General features: G+C 32.6%; 4 protein-coding genes across 4 annotated transcripts; 1 reads left to right on the top strand and 3 right to left on the bottom strand.

The window, feature by feature from the left end:
* Positions 1 to 299: 299 nt before the first annotated feature.
* On the bottom strand, positions 300 to 10,103 carry pcx (pecanex). Its single transcript, XM_070634527.1, has 10 exons — positions 9,675 to 10,103; positions 8,951 to 9,156; positions 8,704 to 8,876; positions 4,300 to 8,496; positions 4,064 to 4,224; positions 3,835 to 3,991; positions 3,527 to 3,769; positions 3,122 to 3,468; positions 1,323 to 3,059; positions 300 to 1,265 (listed from the first exon to the last, which is right to left on the bottom strand). The coding sequence occupies exons 1-10, from the start codon at positions 9,810 to 9,812 to the stop codon at positions 891 to 893; spliced, it is 7,734 nt and encodes a 2,577-aa protein (XP_070490628.1). The 5' UTR covers positions 9,813 to 10,103; the 3' UTR covers positions 300 to 890.
* Positions 10,104 to 11,085: 982 nt separating this feature from the next.
* Positions 11,086 to 13,817, top strand: LOC139086231 (uncharacterized). The gene is made up of 4 exons (XM_070634618.1): positions 11,086 to 11,327; positions 11,388 to 11,633; positions 11,694 to 11,996; positions 12,062 to 13,817. Exons 1-3 carry the CDS (start codon positions 11,167 to 11,169, stop codon positions 11,977 to 11,979), a joined length of 693 nt encoding a protein of 230 aa, XP_070490719.1. The 5' UTR covers positions 11,086 to 11,166; the 3' UTR covers positions 11,980 to 11,996; positions 12,062 to 13,817.
* Positions 13,818 to 20,930: 7,113 nt separating this feature from the next.
* On the bottom strand, positions 20,931 to 21,812 carry LOC139086183 (keratin-associated protein 19-2-like). The gene is made up of 2 exons (XM_070634549.1): positions 21,680 to 21,812; positions 20,931 to 21,612 (listed from the first exon to the last, which is right to left on the bottom strand). The coding sequence occupies exons 1-2, from the start codon at positions 21,689 to 21,691 to the stop codon at positions 21,178 to 21,180; spliced, it is 447 nt and encodes a 148-aa protein (XP_070490650.1). The 5' UTR covers positions 21,692 to 21,812; the 3' UTR covers positions 20,931 to 21,177.
* A 2,797-nt stretch (positions 21,813 to 24,609) lies between these two features.
* eIF3f1 (eukaryotic translation initiation factor 3 subunit f1) lies at positions 24,610 to 25,741 on the bottom strand. Its single transcript, XM_070634455.1, has 3 exons — positions 25,567 to 25,741; positions 25,355 to 25,501; positions 24,610 to 25,287 (listed from the first exon to the last, which is right to left on the bottom strand). The coding sequence occupies exons 1-3, from the start codon at positions 25,667 to 25,669 to the stop codon at positions 24,716 to 24,718; spliced, it is 822 nt and encodes a 273-aa protein (XP_070490556.1). The 5' UTR covers positions 25,670 to 25,741; the 3' UTR covers positions 24,610 to 24,715.
* Between the last annotated feature and the right edge of the window lie 23 nt (positions 25,742 to 25,764).

Genomic DNA, 25,764 nt, shown 5'->3' on the forward strand with positions numbered 1-25,764 from the left:
AAAACTATATTAAATAAAAAAACGATTATGAATAATTTAAAGGAAATGAATGATCATTGATTTGATCGTACGAAAGGAATGACGAAAAAGAATGTAAATTATGGAATAAAAATAATTTCCTCCTCTCTGTTCTTTGTATCCTTCTTTTTTTACATTGAGAATAAGATAGAAATACCTTATCACTCCTGTATTTTTGAAAACAAAACAAAAAAAAATTTAAAAGAAAAATTAAAAGACCCATTAAAATTAAAGTGAAAGTTTCTTAAAAGAATTGTTTTTCATTTATTGCGAATTAAAACTTTCAACTAGACTTTTTTTTTATTAAATTTTATTTATTTTTTTTTTTCTTTTCAGAGATGTAAAAACAAAACATTCCTTTCTAATCTGTAACGTTTTGCAAAGAGTAATTTAATTCTGTATTTTCATCTAATTGTAATTATCACAAAATAGTTAATCTTTTTTTTCAACTGTTCGGCAATTCATCTTCATTTTTTGTTTACACTTTTTTTTTATTCTTATTTCAAATCAAGTTTCAGTTTTGTCGTATTTTTTGTTTCCTTATTTAATTTAACGTTGGATTCAATATTGAAGAATCGTTTGTTGATTGAAAAAATCTGTTTCTTAGTTCTGGCATTGTATATTAGTTTTTTATGAGATGCAAAATTCTTAGTTTTAGAATAATTCCTTTATATTGGAGGAGGAAAAATTTGAAGGAGAAAGACTAGAAGTATTTCTGTGCAATAAATAAGTGCTTCTTGTTTTCATTTCGACTTTTCGAATATTATAAGGATTAAAATTCTTCTTATGCCAGATTAGTAAAAAAAAATTAATAATATTTACAATTTCTTTTAAATTTAAATTTTTTTAAGGTTTCCATGTTTGAATTTTACTCAAAGAGTTACTTGTTCATCATCATCATTATTATCATCATCTTTGGAATCCTGTTCTTGCTCATCTATACTTTGATTCTTTGGTGCAGTCGCTATCGTATGTCTTTGCAATGGCGGAGAAGTTATTGTCTTGTATTCTTTAACGCCTTTCTCACTTATTGGTATACACAACTCGTCGTCTACTTTCACGAGAAGAATATTATGAACATCACTAGATGCGGCAGCATGATTTGGTGAAAGACATCCAACGACAAAGCCAACCATACCAACTTGTGGCACACGATTTTTTCGCCAACTTGAGCGTAAACTCGCGTTTTGTAGTTTTTCATTAGGCCATATTAAATCAATTCGTTGATCATTCATACAGTCATAAATCTAAAAAAATGTATCACAATTATATCCGTTATTATGATTCACAATTTAAACGGTTACCTGACTAATATCTACAATTATGACTTTTTTATTCATCGCAATATTTGTCGGTTGAATTAATAATTTTTCTTCTGGTTCTCCGCCTTCGTCATCTTCTTCGTTATCTTCCTTTTTCTCTTTTTTCTCTTCACTTGTTCCCGCTGCTAATGAACTTTCTTCTTCATTAAAAGTATCATCAACCGTTTCTTGTTCTTTTGTTGTACTTGCTGTCGTTAAAGTTATTGATGGATTTAGAGATTCTCTAAAAGAATCCCGTTTACTTTTACAAATACTATTTGTACTTGGTGTTTTCTTTCCAATACTTCGTTCTCTTAGAGTAAATTCTCTCTCAGACATCTCAAGACGATCACGATTTAAGAGTCCTGCAAGTAACGTAGACGATGTTGGTTTATTGTTTATACTAGCTAGACTTCCTCTGTTTCCTGATCCCTCTCGTCCAGATATTGAGATACTTTGTGAGCCATATGATAATGTTCCTGCTGTCTGAGATAAATTCGTATTTGCCATTGTATTCAAATTTCCATAAACGCTTCCTGCTGTATTCACATTTTCCACTTCAATTCCACTGCTGCAACCTTCTCTACATCTTTTTCTTATTCGATGCCACGAGCTTAATATTTTATTTTGTAGTTTTTCTAACGTAATTTCTCCACCAATTATATCACATAATTGCTCATTCGTTTCAGCATATGATGTTGTTAAAGGTGAGACATAGATTGGATAACCAATTGGCTGATCACATGAACTATTTATAATATTTCTAAGTGCTTGTTTTGCATTTTGAATTGAACCTCTTTCAGGATTTCTATTTCTTAAATAAATCAATTCTTGTTGCTGTCCTGCCCATAAGCCTCTAACGCATTCACGATTTAATTTTATCACACGGAAATTCAGATATCTTTTTGTTAATCTTATCACTCGATATTCATCAGACCCATCTTCACACACATGTCGAAGTGCTAATAAGTTTGGTGTTCCTCTTAAGACTGCGTTACGCCATAAAGGATCTGCCTCATGTGATATCACTAATTCCCTTGTATTTTGTTCAATTGATTCATAGAGCGCACTGTAGTCATCATAATCATCAGGTGCTAAGAAATGATCTTGATGTAATTTTAATGACATACGAACACTTGGTGCCAACACACTATGAAGTAAGTCCATATCAGCAAAAACCCATTCATCTCGTACATGAGTTAAACGAAAATCACCCTTAAAGAGAGAATGTAATCCATGAAGAAAAAATTCAACTCCTAACGACGAAGCACTATGACTTGCAGTTGCTAAAGTTCTTCTAGCTAACAATGTTAATGCGAAACATAATGAAACAAGAATAGAATCTTTTGAAGAATTAATGGAGTTAGTTGTAACAGGCGATGAGTCTTCATTGTTTGATGATCCTGCATTCTTTTGATCTTTTGGTGATGGTCCAGATTTTCTTCCATCATTTTGCTTGCGCGTCTCTTGTTTCATTTGTTCTCTTTTCATTCTTTCTTCTTGCATTTGCTGTTGTCTTTTTCCAACACAAAACTGTATCCAATCTGAATAAACGTTCCAAAATGAATTTCTTGATATACCAGCGACTCGAAAATCATAGTCATCATCCAGATTATGGTTAAATATTGGATCAAGTTCAACAAAATTCTTCTCTAATGTTATCTCCAGTGCTTCTTGAATTGACGTTGAATCAAGCCATTGTTGAAGTTTCGGTGATTTTATTGCATAATAAATTATACTCTAAAATAATTACGAGACAAATTTATTTCAGTTCAATGTGAGTTTAAATGAGGGAGAATTACCTTGACATAATAAGAAATCAATACTTTTCTAAATTCGAATACTTGTAGAGTTGCGACAGCTGCATTATCTGAGATAGAATAGCCTTCAATGACATATTGTGAAGCAATCACTTGCCACGCTAGCCATCTAGTTGAAAACATTGCATTTACACTCAGCATGTGAGGTAAATGACCTGGACTACAACAACAACAGCCGTCATTATCTTCGACACCTTCAGATATTGCTTCTACTTCACGTTGTTGACAATAAGTTCCCCTAAACTCTAATCCCCGCATTTGAAATGTGCATAATCCATTACCCAGTTCGATAATATGAATTAAACAATTCAAATAGTCGGATGCGAGTACTAAAAGAAAAACACATTAAAGTTTTATGTTTGAAAAAAAAGCATGTGTAAAATTTACCAAAACAATCGCCTTGGCTGACATTTCCCCATCTTCCCATCAGTAAATCGCCACATAAAGAATGTTGCAATGATCGCGTTAAATGCTCGTAAAAAATACTATTCAAGTTGTTGTCATCTGCTCCTAAATCTCTCTCAAGTTGTGAACTCAAACGAGTGTTTGAGTGATCAATTCTTCTTGTATTGTAATCTCGTTCCCAGAATTTTATTGGTCTTGCATAAGATGTTATGAAAATGGCACTCCCTAGATGATGAAAACATTGAGCATAAATTTCTGTTAGCATAATAAAATCAATCGTAAAATTTCACCTAAGAAAGGATTAAGTGGTGTCGATAGAATGGCACTAATAGCAGTTTGCAAAAATAGCATTGCTGAGTGTGGAACCGAAAATGGTTGAGCAAAAGCATGAAATGCACTTCCCCATGTAATCTGCCATGGTGCAATGTACGTAACAACAAATTGAAGCTACAACGAATAAAAAATAAAATAATTATAGCATTTGAAGACTAAAATAATAAATCATTTCAAATAATTTACCTTCAATAACAAGTCTGATATTTTTCTATACAATATTGAAATGATAAAATAGTTTAGTAGAAAACTTTCTGTTGCATTTGCATAATCATAATGAAAGAATAAATCACTGAAGAGTAAAACTAAATATTGGCAGCTTATGTCCGAATATGCACTTCTTAATGCTGAAATGTGTAAAATGATATTATGTAAACATATGCATTTTTAACATAATAATTAGTGAGAATTATTTTTCATACCTTTTATACTGGCAATAACGATTAATGCACTTCCAAATCCATAGCCAAACTTGTCGGTAATTTTTGTAGCATCAGCCGTTAATGCACTTATGATAATCAATGGATAGAGTATATTCTTCTCAATAAAATTCAAATAAACGTAAACTTTCTCAAACCACATAACTTTTGATACCCTATTAACTTCAAATAATCCATACTCATGAGACTTTAAAATAGGAGCTGCAACACACAAACATGGTAAATGCTTTCTCATTTGTGGTACAATATAATGAAGAAATAGTCCAAGAATAATTGCAATAATGTGTAACACCAAATTCAAATTGGGTTGGAGCACTTTAAATATTGTGCTAATATGGAGTATGAAGAACACTAATCCTAAAAATGTGCAAACTACCAAATCATTTTTCAATCTTGCTGTAACAGTTCCTTGGAGCTTCTTCGGCAGCGGATCATCGAGTGATTGCGAGGTAATATTATGCTCTTTAGAACTGTTTGAAGCCTCTGAACTATCATTATCGTCTATTTTTGAAGATCCATTCTCCATATCAATACAGATATCTTCGTCACTATGTGAAACCAAAAGTGTTGATTTAATTAATTGAAACAGATGTGTGAAGTCACTACTTGATCTTGACAGATGATAACTCATAGGGATCAACATCCCACAAAACATTGATACAAGTATGTGTTGTGTGTTATTTGACTCCACCAGTCCTCCATATATTGGTCCATAAAGTATCAAACATCCAAGAATTGATCTTAAAACTGCTAAAAATCCGGCAACGAGATTACATACAGCATTTCCTCCAAATATATGCATATCAAATTGTTCACAGAAATACATCAGTCCTGTATTGATTTGTGGAAATAGTCCTATACTAAATGCAACTGGAAGACATAAAACCATCCAATGAAGAAAATTACTGACTGATGTGAACAGATCCTTCCATATTATCACAATTCCATATATTGTAGCCTTTCTGGTGTAGTCACTATCATCAAGCTGAGTTAAATATGGAGGAAATTCGGTAAAATTACCACCAACTCGATCAAAATGCTTCTTTAATTCCTCCTCTTCTTTCAAAGATTCAGCAGCGTAATGACATATTAACATTAATGAAGTTAATAAACAAAAATATATTGGGCGTGAATACGTAACAGTCTTATTGAAACCGTGAATCGGAGATGAAGCGTCTGGTTGTACGCTCTTGAGCAATGAGTACTGAGAACCAGCAATTGTAAAACAAAACAAAAAAGCAAAAATATCATTGTAAAATCCTCTGTGTAGCACCCAGCTTCCCAGAACAGCAACAAGTGTACACAGTACAATGGCAAGTAATATTTGATAAATATATTGATCTTTATCGAACAATGCTAACAGTTGTAAACGATTCATTGTAATTTTAATCGTTTTTCCGAGCGTTAGGCCACAGAGACGTATCGGAAATTTATACACCTTTGGACGGATTTGTGGCTCTATAAAGATGTTTCGCTGTTGCATAATGTCAACGGATTGGGCACTTGACAATGCTGAAAATTCGGTTGATTGTGCTGCGGTCATTATATGTCGATATGAACTTAAATTATTATTGTGGTGACTACTATTGTTATTATTATTATTGTATGCTGATGACAATAAATGCTGTTGTTGTATTTGGCTTATATTTGTCGATATTGTATGTCCGGGCTGTGCTTTCTGATCGTTCATTAAGTTTATCCAATTACCCTGCTCATCAATAAAACAATTGAAGTCTGAACTATCAATAAAAGCCGCATTTTGTTGACTTCCCGATGCAAGAATTAATCGTCCTGCATTTGAATTTGCCGATGATGTACTTGGCATTCCATCTGGAAGATCTAGGCACATGTCACAATCATTCGAGGGTGGAGATTTTGCGTCAACTATCACAAAATTTTGTTGTTTCTGCGGGTGCTGATTTGAAATAGAAAAATTGAGATCACTACTTCTTAAAAATCTTAACCGTCGATGGTTTTGTGCTGACTCGTTGAAGCCACACGGACGAAATGATGAAAACGATGTTTGAGTTTCATATCCGGGTAAAAATATCTGTGGTGCTATCATAGCGTGCTGCTCGATAGACGGATTATTTAAATATCGTATTAAAGATAAACCCGGAAGTGTGCTCGTAGACTGAATTGCATTGTTTTCTGGTATCCGATCTGATGTTGAGCGTTGTGATAATGTTCGCTGATACATTCTTGACGTTGGATATTGCTCTTCACCAAAACTAAGTTTTCTAATTGCGATTCCACTTCTATGATGGTGTCCATGTTGTTTAGGAATGGCACCTAAGCTTCTACCGCTAATTTGTGAGGCACTGATTGATGATGAAAGTATTCGATTTTCATCACTTTTTTGATTTTTATTATTTGTTTTATCTTGATTCGATTTAGTTTGTTCACATTCAGATTTATCAACAGAAATTTCACCAATACTTTCTGCTGTTGTATTAAAACTGAAATCAATACTATCAAACCACCTCGTTCTCTTTTCTTCACTAGCACTTCTTTCTTTAACAATTAATTGATCTTTTGAACTTGCACTAGTTTGTTCCCAATCACTAGAACCACTTTTGTTTATAGTACTGTTATTATTTTCATTATTATTACTATCATCTTCTTCTTTATTATCAATTTCTTCTATAATGTCCACTTTTTCTGACACTTCACTTTTGTCTCTTTCAATTTGATCAAGAGAACTTTTTGACGATTTTTTCATACTTGATTCCTGATGTTTATTTTGTTTTTCTATAATAGTTCCCTCTTTATGCTTTGTATCGAGTAATGGAGATCGAGATCCATTTCGATTTTGCTCCTCCTCCGATTCACTTATATTAATTTCTTCCTGATCTAAGCCACTATCTCCGTCATTTGATGTCATATCATCTTCATCAACTTCCATATCTTCTTGAGCATTTTGATCTAAATTATCCTCATCATCATCTTTCTCGTCGTCACTTTCATCATCAGATGTACAACTTGTTGATGTCTTTACATTTCTAATACAGTTTTCATCACCTTGCTCAGCAATTGGATAAACTAGATCACTTGCAACATGTTGCAATAAATTCATATCACTTATTGTTGTCGCAGATGAAGACGCTGTTGTAGATTGCACAGCCGCTGATGAATTTGGAAAGAGATTTAACGGTGCATTACGTGATAAAAATTTACTAGGTGGCGGAATTACAGTGTTTTCGGGATTTCTAATGGTTTTACCATCAATAACTTCTACACTAATTGGATGAGGCGTCAAATTCGAAACAGATGGACAACTAGTCTCTAAGGCTGCACTTTTAATTCTTCTCATTGAAGTAAGTGATCGTGGCATTTGTCGATTGCTTGATGAATGATTGGTGTTGGAATGTCGTCGACTTTTAGACAATCCGGAAGTACTAGGGGCACCACCTAAAGTGGGAAGTTGTAATGCAGACATTGTGGAATTCGAATCGCGTCTAATTGGTGTATTATGTTGTGCCTTATCACTTTGTGTTAAGCTTATAATATTTTGATCACCCGTCAATTGTAATGCTGATTTTGTTGTATAATCGCCTGTCGTCTCGCTCTCTAAATATAATTCAGAATCATTAATATTTTTCGGATGAATGACAGTTGATGCTGATGCAGAACTTTTATGAAAGTGATGATGGTGATGATGATGATGTGAAAAATGTCTTTGTTTGCGATTCTTGGGCATTTGATAATTGTTACCGTCAGTTAATAAAATTGAACCCATTCCAATTTTATCGGAATCTAAGGAAATTTGGCGATGAAGTTTTGACGATGATGGTTGTTGTAATTGAATATTTGATGTTGATCGCTTCTGTTTAAGTGATTTATACTGTTGACGTCGTGATGAGGCAGTATTATGAAGTTTAATCGACGTCCCAGGACCTTCACTTTTCATCGATGGTAAACCTTCATCAGACTTTTCAAGATCTATCGATTCACTTTTCGAAACATGTGATGCATCACATTCAATTTCGATGGAATTAACAGTATCAGGCACTATGCTGTTTAGTTTAATTTTATTATCACTCGACGAGCTTTTTGTTTGTTTCGCGTTATTATTGGCACTACTTCGACCTTTCGATGATGTCGATTTCTTAACTTGATAAACATCACTGTTATCACTTGATTCGGAACTATTTTTACGATGTACATCTACTTTTAAATCTAAAATTGATAAATAATAATAAACAATGACTTATTATTTGATTGTATACAAACGTATTCAAACACGCATATAATACAAATTCATAAATGATAATTCAAACAAAAATATTTGAATCATCATATTTAGCTGTGCTCTAGATCGTATGATTCACATTACACATTAACAACTATTAGTTAATAACATAAAATTAAATGTATTTAAATTACCAATTGTACTAGCTAATTGTTCTTGAAAATCTACGGAAACGGCACTGTTTGCACAACTCAGCTCATCACTTTGACTGTGAGGCTCGACAGATGTACGTGATGAATGATCTGGCATGCCTCCAGAAGCGATAACACCGTTCAATATTTGTAATTCAATTCCACCTTCCTCTTCACTAAAAATTTCAATAGAAAGATCACATCTTATTGTTATGTTTGTTTAATTCTTCTCACATTCAATCAAACTTACTTTGATGTTTCTCGTTGAATCTTGTTATTATTAGTTCCACTACCGCTTGTATTTCCATTGCTCATCTTTTTTAAGCTCGTCTCAGATAGAGTTCGAGCTTTATCATACATTTTGTGCAATGACAAATTGATTAGTTTCAGTGCAGTCATTACAATAAATATAACGAGAATATATACAATCCATATCGTAACTGTTGTGGGAAAGTACTGCATAAACATAAAGAAATATTACTTATTTTAGTTTTTTATGTCACTACATAAAAGAGATTTTAATTTTTGCTGGATTGGACAAGTTGAAATTTCAGTTCATGTTGATTTAAGTTTTTTTCTTTCTTTCTTCCACCTATTTCTCTTTCCTTCACTCACTCACTCGTTTATTCATTCATTTACAAATACGTAATTTTATGTCGTGAGATATCAAAACATTTCTTAGCAAATAAAGTAGATTGCATACACTGAATTAAATACAAAGGTCATATTCGGAAACTTCCTTATAAATATTAGAATAAGGTATCAGAATGAATAATTGTAGGATATTTTAAAATGTGTAAGTCGCGCGTGGAGGAGAGAGAAATGAAAGAGAAAGTGAGCAGATTTATGTGATGTAACGCAAATGATTCAATGGTTAATTAAACATGAGACCGTTTTAACAAAGTAGTTCACATTTTTCATTAATTTCACGACTAATATTTTCTCTTATAGGAAATTTGTCTCAAATTACTTACCATAAAAATGAAAAAAGGAAATATAAGAAGTAGTATGAAGATGTAGAGATGCACCGCATTTATGAAGAGATTTTGATCAAACAGCTCAAATCCACCACAAAAGGATGCGATTAATGAATGAAGGATTTCTTTATTCATAGTTGACTATTATAAACTATTATTAAATAACTCTCGACTTTTTCATTTTTTTTTTTCTTTCTTTTTCTTTTTCTTCAATTGATTTTCATTTTTTCTGTAATTTTATATTTTCCACATTTCCAACGTAATATGCTTATTTCCTATATGTACTTGACATTCTTTCGATTACTCCTTTACTATTACGACGAAATTTTTGTTAATTATACACATAAAGTTGATTATTCTCTCTTAAATTCTCAATTATCTTTAAAAACATTCAATTTTGCACTTTTTTATATGAAGGTTTCCAAGAAATAATCAGAATTATGAAAATATCCAATGCTTAGCATAATATCCACAAGACACTATCACCCAAAAAAGTCACTTGATGTTATATGCTTGTTATCACTTGTTTTCACAAACTTTAATTTTATATTAAATGATATGACTGATTATTTGTTAAATTCATATTTTAGCATAGATTTATGCTTGTTTATCATTATGCTGCAAAGTAAAAATGTATTTGAATCAAGTCTACAATGGCACTCAATGTGAAGCTTCTTGTAGATTTACATGAGTAAGTAAGAAACTATGTTAAATATGTGTCATAAACCAGTTCTTAAGCTGTTCTGATCATTAATAATTTACGATGAAAGTTTTATGCTGCATAAATTTATCTTAGCGAATTTTACATGATTTAGCATCAGCTTGACCTGTCTTTTGATAAATTTTAATTATAGAAATGAGACTCACCAATAATCCTTAATTATTGAGGCATCTAAAGCACTTTAAAACACTTAAATTAAATTAAACACAAATTTTCTTTAATATTTACACTGATTTACACAAAATATCACCCAAATTGTTTGAATTTTGGAAAACCGTTACAAAAATGGGATTTTTTCAAATAAATTAGTTTGATATTTCGCCAATATTTCATTATTATCTTTTGTAAGGAAATCACATTAATTTTTTAATTAGCTGTAAAATTGGTAAGAGAACATCATGATGAAAACAAATCCGTTAACATTTTTTGGGTGATTTCTGAAAATTTTTGGGTGATATTGCAACTTTACTTTAAAATGACATTTTGGTCTAACGGTTCAATCATATCATCAAAAATAAGCAATATTAAATCTATTTACCTACTTTACATATTTTAACACTTAAATGAGCAGGTATTTTTTTGTCTTAATTGCTTATTTTCGTTGATATTCATCAACACAACAAAACGGTCATTATATTTTTTGAATTTATTATGTCTACTGAGATCTACTCGAAGATTGCCAATTGTTTACAAAACAAATATATCTTTGAAAAATTTACACTGAATTTATCAGTGAAATTTAGTGATTTAGAACATAAATTATACAAAATGAATATAAAACAGGAAAAAGAAGTACCATCGAGTCCAGGAACTTCAAAATCTTCAGCTCCAAAACCAAAAAAATATTGTGATAGACAATTCAAAATACAATTAGCAAGAGCACTAAAAGCAAATTTTGGAGAAGCTGATAACTTTGATAAAATCAAGTGGTAAGTGGTGAACATCCAGAATAGTGGCAAATATGCATAATAAATTTGTTAATTCCACAGCAACAAACTCTTAAGTTGCTATGAAGACGACAAAATCATCGACAGTACAAATAATCTTGCTGAGGATATACAACAAAGTGTTGAGAATTCAATAGAATCACAGAGGACGAAAGAAATCATTAATTTAGCGAGGAATGTCGATGACCTTATTGATGTCAAAAAGCCACAAGAAATTCCACTACTAATAAAACTTAATTCTGTATCTCGATTCCCGTCTTCATTGGAAACAAAAGGAGTCAATTTTGAGTAAGTTAGGCTATAGAATGATTCATTGAACTTGTAAACTGATCTTTTTTCTTTCCACAGAGCTCTTAGTAAATTCCTTTATTCATCAGTATCTGGATCGTTAGACTTTGCAGACATGAATTATGAGACAAAGCTAGTGCTGCACGATACTTACAACATGCTAATGGAACAAGTCGAAAAGGACGCTCCAAAAGTTTTAGAAGATTTCAAATCGAAAATGACTGGTTCATCTGATATAAATCAGATAAGTAATACTGAAAATTTAACGGAAGCTTTACAGGATAGCTCAATAAATCCATTTAACATACCAATAGAATTTTTACTGCAAAGAAAGTCATCTGAATAATTTATTAAAGAATTTAAGTTAATAAATTAATGATAGTAAGTCACAGGATAGTTATAATTATTTAATTTCAATTCCTTTCCAGATCTAGCTATTGTGAAATGAGGAGTTGCGAAATGAGTATGATATTCTGTTTGGAATGGCAAATGTTGATGAGTATTAACATATTCTGAAGAAGCAATCGAATTTCCAACAATAAACTGTGAAGGGAACTGTTGCAGTGATAGTTCTCGACTCTTAACCATTTCAAAGTTTCCAAAATTCTGTAGCTGTGCTGGTAAACCAGAAAATGACTGGAAGCTTTGTGATTGCAATTCCGGATTTTGTATAGCATTCATGGGTTGAGTTGGCATAGAATCCATTGGCTGATTTGATGGACTATCCACTGAAGACATCGTTGGTTCAGTTGAATTCATAGGAGCTACAGACGTTGATTCCATAAGTCTAGAAAGCATTTCTTGTTGCATAGGAGGTTGCATCATGTCGGACATCCCTTGAGAATTCATCTGCATGCCCATGCCTTGTTGATTCATCTGCATAGACATTTCCTGTCCATTCATCTGCATTGGCATCCCTTGTTGATTCATCTGCATAGGCATTCCCTGTTGATTCATTTGCATGTCCATTCCTTGTTGATTTATCTGCATTGGCATCCCTTGACCATTCGCCTGCATAGGCATTCCTTGTTGATTCATTTGCACGCCCATACCTTGAGAATTCATTTGCATACCCATACCTTGAGAATTCATTTGCATCCCCATTCCTTGTTGATTCATCTGCATTGGCATTCCTTGAGGGTTCATTTGCATGGCAGGTGGCTGCATCATGTCCGAAACTTGTCCCATTTGTGATGGGGTCTGCATTGTTGGATCAGTCAATTTCTGTGACATCATATTAGGTATATCCATTGGTCTAATCAAGAACTCTGTTCCCTTCACTTTGTTAGGTTTCAAGGTCGTTTTCTTCATGTTATTTCTCACGTTCATGGGAGATCGCATAGTCGTAAAATTTATTTGAAACATCGAGTTAATTATGTCGGGTAATAGAGGATTGAATTTAGGAATTGATTGCGTAGTTTTTGCTTTTCTTGGCTTTTGAGTCGTTTCTTCCACATCGACTTTAATTGATGGTCTTTGTGTATTGATTCTTAAAGCCTTTGGATTGCGTGTCGATTCAGGAATGCTCTCCGTCACAAACTCAACATCATCAATCGGAATGATTCTATATCCAAAATATCTCAACAATGTATTGACTGTTCTTTTCGGACGATTATTTCCATCACACAGAACAGCCAATACTAAAAGAATGAACAGCACTTGAGCAAATAATTTCATTACTACTAATTTCTACCGTCTAGTTTGTCGTCATCGAATGAACTAAATTGTAAAACTTTGAGTAAGTAAATTAAAATGGCAAAAAAGTGAATTTTTATCCCCCAAAAATGATTGAGTAAGTGGCTTTATGAATATAGTCTAAGTCATGTACATATTGGCCGTACTTTACATAAATCAGATATATCAGAAAATTGTATCTACTTAGGAGTCATTTGAATATGATGTCTTGGTTATCAACGAGTTACTGGAGTTGGACGAGTCATCAGAGATATAGCAAGAAGCTGTACGAGAACAGAATCCGGACCGACAATGAATGTCTTTGTATTCAAGTAACATAACCTAGAAAGCAACTGTCAATAAACCTCATTCATGATCAACCCCATCCATATGAAGGCATTTATAGTTCAATAAGTATAAAAGTTTGTAAAGTCAACTTTTGCATGTTCCTACCTACTAGTCCAATATCAACTTTTTCAAACTATTTATTTTCATTCTCATTGAACAATAACGGCACGACATTAAAGACTTAAATATATCAACTATCGAAACTTTTAAGTCTGTGTACATAGAAGTTTTTCCTATATGGTAAGCGAAACATAAAATAAAATTGTTGGCACACAATAAAAATGGTAATTGTGTCTGTAATCATAAGCATTCTCAGTATTAATCAAATACAATTTAATGTTCATGGACGACCTTGACACAGAGGAAACATAATGGATGTGAATTTTTACTTTAAAGTTATTCATTACTTTCTTCTGGATGTATTATAAAGATATAAACATTCATGTTGATTAGGTTATTACCTTTAAATTGCTGCATGCTTAATATGATTCTCGTGATCAAGACACAAAGTATTCTCTAGATACTGTTATAATAACGTGACATGTGATGTTGGAAAACGAAATATATGGCATCGACAAAGGGTCAAGCGATCAGCTTCTGTTTATTCCCTTGTGGTATACTTAACTGTCTGTAAATACACTCAATTAAACACCTAACTCATGATGAAAAAGATTTGTTCATGGAAGAATAAGCAGTGAACTCAAGTCTTGCATTTCCTTTCTCTTTTTCTTGAGGTTCCGATAAATAATGATTGATAGCTACCTACTACCTTAGATGTAAATTTTTGGGTAAAGTAAAATTGTTATAGACGAGAAACTTAAGCTGAAACGCTTTTTTCTTAAGATACTAAGATCCAAGAGCTTTCAATTAGCTGCTACATAATATCATATTGAGATGATTATGTTGTGTATACCTTAGCTCAGTGGCGAGCAACCTTTTGTTTTTAATGCCACACTTTGGTGGTTAGCTTCGAACGAAACCTCGCACAGCATACGATTTATGGTATTACCAATAATTTTAGGCAGCATACTAAAGTGCCGCGACACACAGGTTATCCACCGCTGCATTAGTTTATGTATACATAATATAAATTTTACAATTATTGTTAACGAGCTGCAAAAGTTGCCTTGATATATCATGAGACTAATACTTATTGCATTTAAGACATAGATTTTCCAAGAATCTATTGTTCTTTATTGCAGAGTTTGTACTCGAATCGGATTTTGTATGGAAGACTACTCGACTCCATATAAAATTCAAATCGACTTTGAGCTCTGTATTTTTTGATCGTAGGACCCTTTGAATTCTTAAAAATCTGAAAATTCAATGTAAAGCCACACAATTTTCCAATATCTTAAATAACTTTATTTCATAAATTGAACAATTTGTCTAAAGTTACAATAAGTTTCATAAAATTGCTGCTTGAACTCTAACAATCTCCAAACAGCTAATTTAACAGTCAAAAGTTAGTATTTCACACACAAATACGGAAACGAAAATGTTTTAAAATAAATAAAATTTATGGTGAATATAAAGAGGTACAAAATGCTGGTAGTTAGCTACAAAAGTCATTAAAGAAGTAGGTAAAAATCGTAAAAATTAAAAATGATATTGCAAAATGGACAAATTATCATTTTTTGTCGAGTGATTGTATGTTAGAGTCTTGATATTTCCATAAATCTTTAAGGTCTATGGGTGGATATTGATTAATAATCTCTCGATTTGTGAGAGGTGATTCAACAGTGTTTGGGAATGATGTATATTCTTTAGATGGCAAGACTACCTCAAACGTTGGAGTATCTTGACTGTTGAAATTGAAATCTGATGATGTTGATGGAATGTAGCTTGGGAAACTTGGAATAGAATATTCTGTTCTGCATGTACAAAGGCGCTCCTCCGAATTCCTAATTATTGGTCTCTCAGGTGACTTGTGTAATCCAAAAATACTGTATGGACGAAGATATTGATTGAATGAATCAAACAATGGATGTTCTGTAAATTCAAATGGCTTTTCTGTCGTCACTGTTGGTTGTTCTTTAGCAAATAACTTTATAATTCTTTCAGCCGCATCTTTTGTACTGTTTTTAATTTTACTAAATTCCACAAGTGGTTGAGGATCACTTTCAACTACAACATCTGAAGATGTGCTTTTCACAGTGTCATTTAATTCACCGCAATGCACTAAAATTAATAATGAACAAAAAATAATCAACTTCATGTTTTCCTGCTTATCTACTTTAACCTCTGATCTGACTGAACTTTAAAACTCAATTGATGGAACTAATCCTTTGAAGAAACTGTAGCAAAATTAAATTGAAGATGATCCCCCACTTTCACACACTGAAATTAAGAGAAACGAGTAAGGTAAATTAATAATTATGAAGGATAAACAATTCATGAAATTAAAAGCAGTAATTAAAACCAGCATTTGTTAATATTTCAATGCAGGGTCGAAACAGTTAAGATATTTGTTGATAACTCGTTTAATTAAACGCAATTTCACGGAGCATAAAGTTCAGGTCTGCATATGAAATTCCACTAATGCAATCGACAGCAACAATACTCTAATAAAATGTATATATGTGTATCAAGACTTCAACCGTAAACTACGTTTTATGATTTTGATCTTATTTGAATCATACATAGCAACACCAACAACAACAATATGTTCATTTTTCATGAATTTCATTATTGTGGCTTGCGATATAATTAATTTTTTGCTCGTTTTGTTTGAAGTCTCACAAAGATCTATCGAGAAGCATACGAATTATAATGAGATTGATTGGATTGTTACTATAGTCTAATTCAGAATTGCTTGAAGCTTTTTTGACACAAAAGACATGAAGTTTTGAACATGCTGAGATGATCTATAGGAATTCTAATCTGGATGACATCAGCTGATTCTGTATCTTCTATTTAACTGAGAAACTCAAAATTTAATTATGTATCTTCTAGTTTCGAAACTTCTCCAGGAAGTTTGTAACAACGTAAGGTTATTTGAGGTCAATAAGAGGTGAATTAGCAACCATTGACCGAGTAATCATTGAAAATTAATTTAATCACTTAAAGAAATTAAAAGCATAAACTGAACAAAATGCTATAAAATTAAGATCTTCAGACCACCCATTAACTCCTTAAGTATAACCTTCAAAACATATCATCGACCAACTAGCCAATAAGTCAAAATTCTGCAAAGTCATCCTCGAATTTAGATTCTAAATATCGATAAGCAGCACTGTAACAAAACCTTAAAAGCTCTAATTTTTCTCGAACAACGAAGATTTCGTCAGTGACATGCCAAAGATTCATAATTGTGAAGGTCAGTGTAACAAAGTCATAAACCAATTAGTAAGTAATATTATAAGTATTGCAAAGTCTTCACTCGTTAGTGCATGTTTGGATATATTTCATAAACATTAGACTTTCATTATCTATTACCAAATTCAGAATGGCGTGAAACTTTTACTAGGCTTGAACTTTTTGTAAACAAATGAAAAGCTTTCTTGCTGCAATGCCGAAATGCATATGATATTTATAAATAACGTAATCAACTTTGGAAAGGTGCCTAAACTTAATCGATTGACTGAAAGATCCACAAAACGTGATCTGAATTATTTATTAAAAATGGAAATTTCCTTCCTGACTTATTTTGCACATTAATTTAAATGTTATGTAGTTGTAGTCAATAATATTTATTGTAGTTATTAATTCTTTGTGATTTTTATTAGGCAATTACAACTTTTGTGCTGCAACAATTATTTTTCCCATCAAATGTCAATTTTCGGTATTTTTAGACGCAGGGTATATAAATAAAATATTGTTTTGCATACAAACTAGAGTTACTCTTTCACATATGAGTGATTCATATAATATACAAAGCAGTGAAAGCATTTACTAAATGGACGAGACAGTGAACTAACATTCGAAGACTTATTGCTGATTGCTGTTCACTTTGTCCATTGTCAAATGGCAAAAATGTCAGAATTGGCTTTAATTGTCAAAGGTTATTTGGTTTATTAAGTTTGTCAGTCAAAATTGTCCTGCTTTTAATAGCATTGTATATAAAGCATCCAATAGCCAATGCATTAAATATATGGAAGCCTTCCAGTTACGAAAACATAGACACTACAGGCGAATCCCTCAATATTTGCAAAAACACCAAATTGCGCCAAAATCTCATGCCGAAAAATTCCAAAATTATGTTCAACATTTTAATTCCAATTCAACAATGCACAAGAAACAAGAAACTTTAAACTTAAGCAGCAGAAGCGCACATGGTGGATATTATGTGTAAATATGTAATGTTAAATTGGTGCTCAAAATAAAATTACGCTTATCGTTTGTTATGAATTTTAAGCAAGTTCCTACCTTAATTCACTGGACAATATTTGCTTTTTTTGCGACAAAAAGTATTGATTATAAATATGAGTCTACCCAGTTATTTAATAGTCAGTCTTGATTTAGTTTTCTTATCAATTTAATTGCAATGGTGCGGAAAAGTGTTTACGGAGTGTTCCTTATTGTTATTATTCTCATAAGTAATGGATACGCAGAAGATAAAGAGGAAGTAAAGGATGATAAAACCAAAAGTGATGATAAAACCATTTCAAAGAGAGGAATTTTACATTTTGGAATTCACGGACATCCGCATGTTCATGCTGTTCCATTTGTGCCAAAGATACCAGTAATTACAAAAGTCCCAACATTTGTTAAGCCGATAGTTCCAGCTGTTCTACCAGCACCTGTAATTCCGACTACGCCATACCATCTTACGCATGGTGGAGCTACTGTTACGTCTTTCAATGCCAATTATCCACGGGTACCAATTTATACAAAAACAGTTATTCCACCTGCATATCCTTTCTTGCCGGCAGTCCCACATCATCACCATCATGGATTAGTCCCACACCATCATCATCATGGATTAGTCCCACACCATCACCATCATGGATTAGTTCCACATCATCATCATCATCATGGAATTGATATTCATCATGGATACGATCATCATCATTTGGCTGGCTTGTTCCCTCATCACCATCATCATCATTCAGTCTTCCCATTCGATCACCATCATCATCATTCCTTCCTGCCTCATCACCATCATTCCCTCTTACCTCATCATCATCATTCCCTTTTACCCCATCATCATCATCATTCTTTGTTACCTCATGACCATCATCATCATCACCATCATTCAGAATTCCCACATGTCCATGTATCTAAACCAATCGTTCCAGTCGCTGTTCCAGTTCCTGAAATTCACCATCCAAAAATTCCAGTTTTCTATCCATCAAAACCGGTATTTTCAAAGCCTGATTTCAATCCTACTTTTGTACCAATTCCCGTTCCATCAAGTCCGCAATCAAATCCAACTGTTATCACAGTAAATCCAGGTAGTTCGTCGTCATCAAATCACAATAATAATCACATAAATTTATATCCAACAACACAACAAACACCCATAAAACCAATACAAAACCCTCATCATCATCATCATCACCATCATGAAAATTCGCAAGGAAATTGGCAACCAATATTAAAACCGACACAACCAACTGTCACTGAAAATTGCATAACGTACAATTATCATGCTGCACTAAAATCATCTTCGTCATCGACAACAAATAATGTTCCTCAAACTAATAATTTTGTTTCAGGTCAGGGGCCTTCTATAGCACAGCAACTAGCACATTATCAACAACAGCAAATTTTGCATGATCAACATAGTAAGTATTGTCATTTCGGATCTTATTGTGTTCTAACGGATGGATGTGTGAATTTTGTTTGGATTGAATTGCATGAATGGATTAATGCTGTTTCATTGAAAGACTTTATAGTCATGGTTGGAAAGTAATGTGTTGAGGGTAACTGACTTCCTAAAAGTCGGTATTGCAGTATTTCTGTGCATTTGGTTTGACTGCACTTGTTACCGTTAGCATTTTAACCTTTAGATCTTGTTACCGTTAGGTCGGGTTATAACAAAGGATGAGCGTCTGTGTTGCAACCATCCTTCTAGTATTCCTAATTATAATCCTTATCTATAATAAACTATAGATAAGCAGTCATATGCCAAAGGGTTAAAGCGATCAATTGAAGATATCAAGCAATTGATTCCTCCTTGAGTTGTTGTTTTGTGATGCTTACCCGGATGTATGTTTGTCCTGACGGGACTATTTATCCATTTGATACCAAAACATTAGATTTTTCGCAGCATGCTGTGATCAAACTGTGATCAGCAATAATGATTAACATGCTTATAAGCTCAAATATGCTTGACTTGTAATATAATTAGCCACTAGTTTATTAATCCAAGACACCTTGTCTTAAATCAATTAACTTTACTAAACCTTTGTATACATTTCAGACTCATACCCATACCCGGCCGCCGCTGAAACATTTTCACAAAATTATGAGGCACCATCTAACAATGGAAATTATCACGGTCTATCGTCTTATCAAGTGCCGCTAGGTGTTCAATAAAAATAAGTAATATACATGTTAAAGTATCTGTTAATTATGACATTATTAAGTAAAGCAATGTGCCAAAATAACCTTGTTATTTATGAGAAATAAAGCTAAAGTTTGAATATTATGCTATAAAAATACCATTGAGACTATTCTGTGAAGTAATTAGCTTAATTAATTCTAAAGTGTTTCTTTACAGTTCTCATGTCTTAAGTCTTCAATTGCCTTCTTGACGGCTGAAAGTGAAACAGCATTACAATAGCACCATAATATACTGTAGAAGAAATTTGATGGTTTAATTATGCTGTGCACATAGTCGTTTTCATAATTTTCATTTCTTTCCACACCATATTCATGCATATACACATCATGAAATGTGATATGAATACCAAGCATACGGGTTCACTGCTTCTCTTTTGTCAACTGCCGATCGTCGGCCATCGTCAAGAAATACTATTTAAAAAAGGTACAAGAAATTTTTTTAAGACCATCCCTCAAAAAAAAGTGAATTTCTTTAGCACTTCTGCTGTTCATGTATTCCTGTTACTATTTTTACACTTTTTAAATTAAGTTTCCCATGATCCCATCAACTTAAATTCTCACAGAATGGAAATTTAAAAAAACAGGCAGGAAACATTTCAAAGCGATGTAGTCAGGTAGAACGGAATGTTTATTCATTTATATGTAGCATGCCCGGGCACTTTTCCTTAAACGATTCTGTTGAGGACTGTGGGAAAATTTTTGGGATCACTTAAAAAATAGGCATTCAATCGATTTTTTATGTGAAATAATAAAAAAATGCTGAGATTTCTTCTTTTTCTTTGATGGGATTTTATGTAAGGATACAAATTTATTATCTTTTTTTTTATAAATTCTTTAAGGTATTACAAAAAAAGTATATATTTCATTTCTGGATAGAATAGATTTGATTGAAGGAAACGAGTTTTTTTTTTCATTGTCATGAGTATACACAAAATGATTTTTTTGGCTTTTCTCTTTGAGACCATCCAGGCAGTGCGTGGGAAAGTCAATATTTTTATCGAATTTTAATGACTTAGTATACTAGGCCACCATAAGGGTATGATCCGTAAAGTCCACTGTTGTAACCGCCATAGTTGCCGTAGTAAGTTGAGCTGTATGGGTATGATGAGTATGATTTGTAAACTGGATATGATGAGTAGCTGTATGGTGATGCATATCCATATGATCCAAGACCGCTGTATCCATAACCGCCATATGTGCTGCCGTATGTGCTACCATAATATGCTGGATGAGCTGAGACAGTTGAATATCCGCTATAAAGTGGTGATCCGAGTGTTGAATATCCATAAGCACTGCCATATCCTAATCCGGTTCCATATCCATAGCTGCTGCCATATCCTAATCCACCATATCCTAATCCATATGAAAGTCCACGTTTTTCCTTCTTTGAAACTTCTTCATCGGCAACAACAGCTGAGGCAACGAAGGCAATAACAAGAACTGCAACCTGTAGTCACAAAATAAAATATTTAGTCACTGATTAATAATTTTTTTAATCCTTTATTGTCACTTACGAATGATTTCATTTTTAATAGGATTGTTTAAAGAACACTTTTGGAACTTTGCAAATAATTCAGTAAGAAGATTGCTGAAGTTATGATACTCAATTGCTGCGATACCTCAGTATTTATACAATTTTTTGTTTTGTTTCTTCTCTTCTCAGCGTCCATCAATTACAATTGAAACTAAAATCATATGGCTCGCTTTGTCTTAGATAATTCAATTTTTTCTACTCTGTAGCTTGTTTTTCGGGGGGCTGAGAATTAAGTCAGCCAGAGATCAACAATGAGTTTGTGATTTTTTTTCTCTCAATTTTATTTTAATATTCAATTGTTTATTAAAAACATGTGGTTATTCATTCAAGCACATTAATTTATGCATATTAGATGCGCTATTTTGACAAATTGCAATATTCTCTTCTAACCGCCTAATTGATTATTTAATCATATGCTACATGCTACATACTTATTACATAAGAAATTCAATGCTTAAAAATGTTATGAAGAGTCATGAAAATTCCTTCGGATTTCTTCGCATTCCTCTCGGGAATTCTTCGCAACGTCTTCGCATTTGCATTAACCCTTTGAAATTATTCTTGGAATCAAAATTTCCAAGACGTTCTGAACAGGAGAACATGAAATTCAGGAGGGTTACTTTTTTTCTATTCCGCATTTCTTATTTCTTCGTTTTCTTCTTTTTTTGGGGTTCTTAACATAAGCATAAGTACTTTTCTGTGCACTTACACAGACATAAGAAAGTGGCAAACAGAAGGGAAAGAATAAAGAAGAAGCACAAAGTTCAGGTAAGCGATAAATTCTCATACATGACTTCATTCATGTTTTGAATGTTGAGCTGTACACAGTGTGTCGTTAGTTTGTTGGCCGGCAACCCTTGTCGAGGCTACAATAGCCGAAATTCACTGCTAATAAATTAATTAATGACGAATTTGCAAGAAATCAGTAATTAAAATTTAATTCATTGTTTATTTGTTCTTCACAGACTTATTAATGTCTTAATTTCAACTTGTTAATTATGTACGTGAGCATATGTGAGATATAATGTGATTAGATGTATGTTTAAGTGTTAAGGTCGATATAACATATTATTCGTGCGTGCGAAATTTGTCTTTATTGTCTTTTCCTTTATTCAATTAGTCTGGCTGGTGGCTGACGGCTGTAAATTTCACATCAGAATTAAAATCTAATGAATAATTTATGGATTTTGATTTGTTTAGTTCATATTTTGATGTAAAATTATTAAAATAGTTTGACTGGATGATTTGGATTCTAAGTCTGTGAGAAGCTGATTAAATCATGAATTTATTAACAATTCTTTGAAGTTGTCGCAATTCTTAGTCTTTGCTATTCAAGTTAATGTCCGATGGACGTCTAGCTCTAATGCATCTTTGTCCTCTTGACGTCATGACCTAACGACTTAAATGATTCATAAGACAACAAACGGAACTACTTATCCCAAAATCATCAATAATGAAATTACAAACATGGAAAAATCGCCACAAAAAATAGAACAAAAGATATAAGAATTAAGTTACAGGTGCTTTAGATCACGAAAATGCAACACGGAACCTTTTCATTCTTGTTCTCGCATAATATATCTTATTTTTTAAGCACCTTGAATTAACATTAGTTTTGCACAAAATCTAAAGTTCTTAAAAGTATAATAAGTGATTAGCCACTCGAATGATACATAAAGACAACCGAATGAAACAATTAGAATAACGATTGTAATAATTATTTCAGTGAGACCAATGTCAATGGCATCGACTAATTGTTTGTTTGTCTACAGATCGTTACTAAATCATAACTGCTGATGTCTTCATATCGAAAAAATTCATACTTTATTGTACTTTATCTTTTATTCGTGATGAAACAATCGTGATAGACATTTAAATGACAGATCAGATCTAAGGGTCAATGGGTGCGGAAGAACTTTGGTGTGAAGTGGACTGGCATAAAAATTGGAATCGATTTTATAGGCGTTACAAAAGAGAAGTATTACTAATGATTTATCTCCTTCTGAACGGCTAATTTTCATCAAATAAAAATTGGCTTTGAACGACCATGAAAAATTTTATAAAATTGTTTTGAGATGTGATTTTTCCTAAAACACTGGCATGCTATGTTCTTGTTGACTTGATGACTGAATTAAATTTTAAATTTTAGTTTGTCATTGAAAATGCTAAATTTTTTTTAATTTTCGAGATTTTAATGCTGTAACTAGTCAAAAATGAGTGGAAAGTCATCAACAAAGTTAGTTTAACAGCAACAATATGAAGAAAACTCCAAAAGTCACTGAAATTACTGAAAATTTGCAAATTTTCAAACATAACCTCATGGCAGACTTGTTTTTATGAGAATTGAGCGAAAATTCAATCAAATTCAATACAACAACTAACAAATCTTAAAACAACAAAACTAAAATACATCATAATTAACCACATCAATTCCATTACGCACAGGTAATCATTTTGTTCGCGAAAATAATAACAAACAAGTTGAAATCAGACATTTAACAGATTAACGATAACAGAAAGAAATATTCCAATTAAATTCACGGACACGACAGCCTTTAAACCCAGCCTAGTTAAATTTTATCACTTTATTAACAATAAAATCATAAAGCATGCAATGGATTATGAAAAAGCAAAAAAAAGATGTTTCAAATACTTGAATTACAGCGATTAATAAAAATTAATGAAGATTTTTTTTTTGGTAACATGATCCGGATATACTAAATGTAATTATTTATTGTATATATGGAGGCAGTTAGTCAATCTTGACTCAATTTTTTGAAGCGACATTGATGATTTAATTGTATATCATTAATAATGTTGTGATATAACATATAAATATATTTTTGAAGAGTTCAGCTTCTTGTTCTGAAAGAGACAAAGAGACATTGAGTCACGCAAAAGAATAAAATATGCCATTTTTCCACCATCAATCATTTATTTCGCATTGTATCAATTAGTGAAAAAATTATACATTTTTTAAATTCCATATTTCATCCATACAAGAAGTTTTATTTGTTTATGTTGTGCTCAATTGAGTCAATCGTTCGTTTAGCTGTAATTGTGTCTTAATCAATTGCGATAATGTGACTACCATAAGAAGATCCTTAACATTGGAATTGAACATTGTGGCAAATTGATCGTGAGTCATGTTTGGAACGGAATGAATAAGATCTAAGAGTGCTCGTCCGACTGCATTGTCTGGTTGTTGTTTTTCATTGAGGACATCTTCAACATATTGTAAAACATGATTCAAAAGACCCAATAATTTCTCACTTGCTTCAGAAATCTGAGCAAGATCCATCATTGGCTCAACTTGACGTGAACGGACTCCAATTGTTTTTTGTGACAATTTCAATGCAATAACTTCTGGTTCGTAGCAAACGGTATCAACTTTGATTGGTGTAAACATGCATCCTTGAACGCCATTTGGAATTCCCAATGAGATGCAAACGTAGGCTTTAAGACCCATTTTGCCTCCTTGAAGAGATGTATCCAAAGTCAAATGGATTGGATTGTTGCATTCTCTAGCATAATATTCGTGGATGACTGAGCTATGGTTTGTTACTTCATTTCCAGTTGCCCACCAACCTGATAACAAAAAGAAAGTTTTTGTTAAGATCCAGTGAATTGGATGTTTTGTTGTTGTTGTACTTACCGACAATGCTCTCCGATGAATTTACACGTCTATTTAAATCATATACATCTAATGCATAGCTAATTTCAGCTTCAACTTGATCATCGGTCTCTTTGTGTGGTACACAGAAGCAGTTTGTTACTTCAACGACTCCTTTCTCCACCGAACCTTTAATTTTAAGGAAAAATTTTTAGTCCAGAATTTATGCATCACATAAAATGCACTTTTATTACCTAATAAAGTTCCAATAACACGCTGCGAATCAGCATTTCGTCTTTCAAACGCATCAACGATTTGGAATAAGACGACGGGATGTACTTTAACTGTCAAATTCATTGTGATTTTCTTAAAAATACTTTAGAAAAATTTATAAATTTTTCGCGACACGTTGAAGAAAGTCTAGGGATGACTACTGTTAATGCTTTACTGAT

Source organism: Chironomus tepperi, unplaced genomic scaffold (assembly GCF_022539635.2).
Source record: "Chironomus tepperi strain 1889 unplaced genomic scaffold, CSIRO-AGI_Ctep_v1 contig_85, whole genome shotgun sequence".
NCBI classification, from domain to species: domain Eukaryota; kingdom Metazoa; phylum Arthropoda; class Insecta; order Diptera; family Chironomidae; genus Chironomus; species Chironomus tepperi.

Excerpts from the sequence above, each read along its gene's own strand:
- eIF3f1 (XM_070634455.1), bottom strand. The coding sequence starts at position 25,669 with ATGAATTTGACAGTTAAAGTACATCCCGTCGTCTTATTCCAAATCGTT. Across the intron at positions 25,502-25,566 it reads TGTTATTGGAACTTTATTAG|GTTCGGTGGAGAAAGGAGTC; the intron begins GTAATAAAAGTG and ends TTAAAATTAAAG. Across the intron at positions 25,288-25,354 it reads TTCATCGGAGAGCATTGTCG|GTTGGTGGGCAACTGGAAAT; the intron begins GTAAGTACAACA and ends TTTTGTTATCAG.
- pcx (XM_070634527.1), bottom strand. The coding sequence starts at position 9,812 with ATGAATAAAGAAATCCTTCATTCATTAATCGCATCCTTTTGTGGTGGA. Across the intron at positions 8,497-8,703 it reads ACAATTAGCTAGTACAATTG|ATTTAAAAGTAGATGTACAT; the intron begins GTAATTTAAATA and ends TATCAATTTTAG. Across the intron at positions 3,992-4,063 it reads TATCAGACTTGTTATTGAAG|CTTCAATTTGTTGTTACGTA; the intron begins GTAAATTATTTG and ends TATTCGTTGTAG.
- LOC139086231 (XM_070634618.1), top strand. The coding sequence starts at position 11,167 with ATGAATATAAAACAGGAAAAAGAAGTACCATCGAGTCCAGGAACTTCA. Across the intron at positions 11,328-11,387 it reads AACTTTGATAAAATCAAGTG|CAACAAACTCTTAAGTTGCT; the intron begins GTAAGTGGTGAA and ends TTAATTCCACAG. Across the intron at positions 11,634-11,693 it reads ACAAAAGGAGTCAATTTTGA|AGCTCTTAGTAAATTCCTTT; the intron begins GTAAGTTAGGCT and ends TTCTTTCCACAG.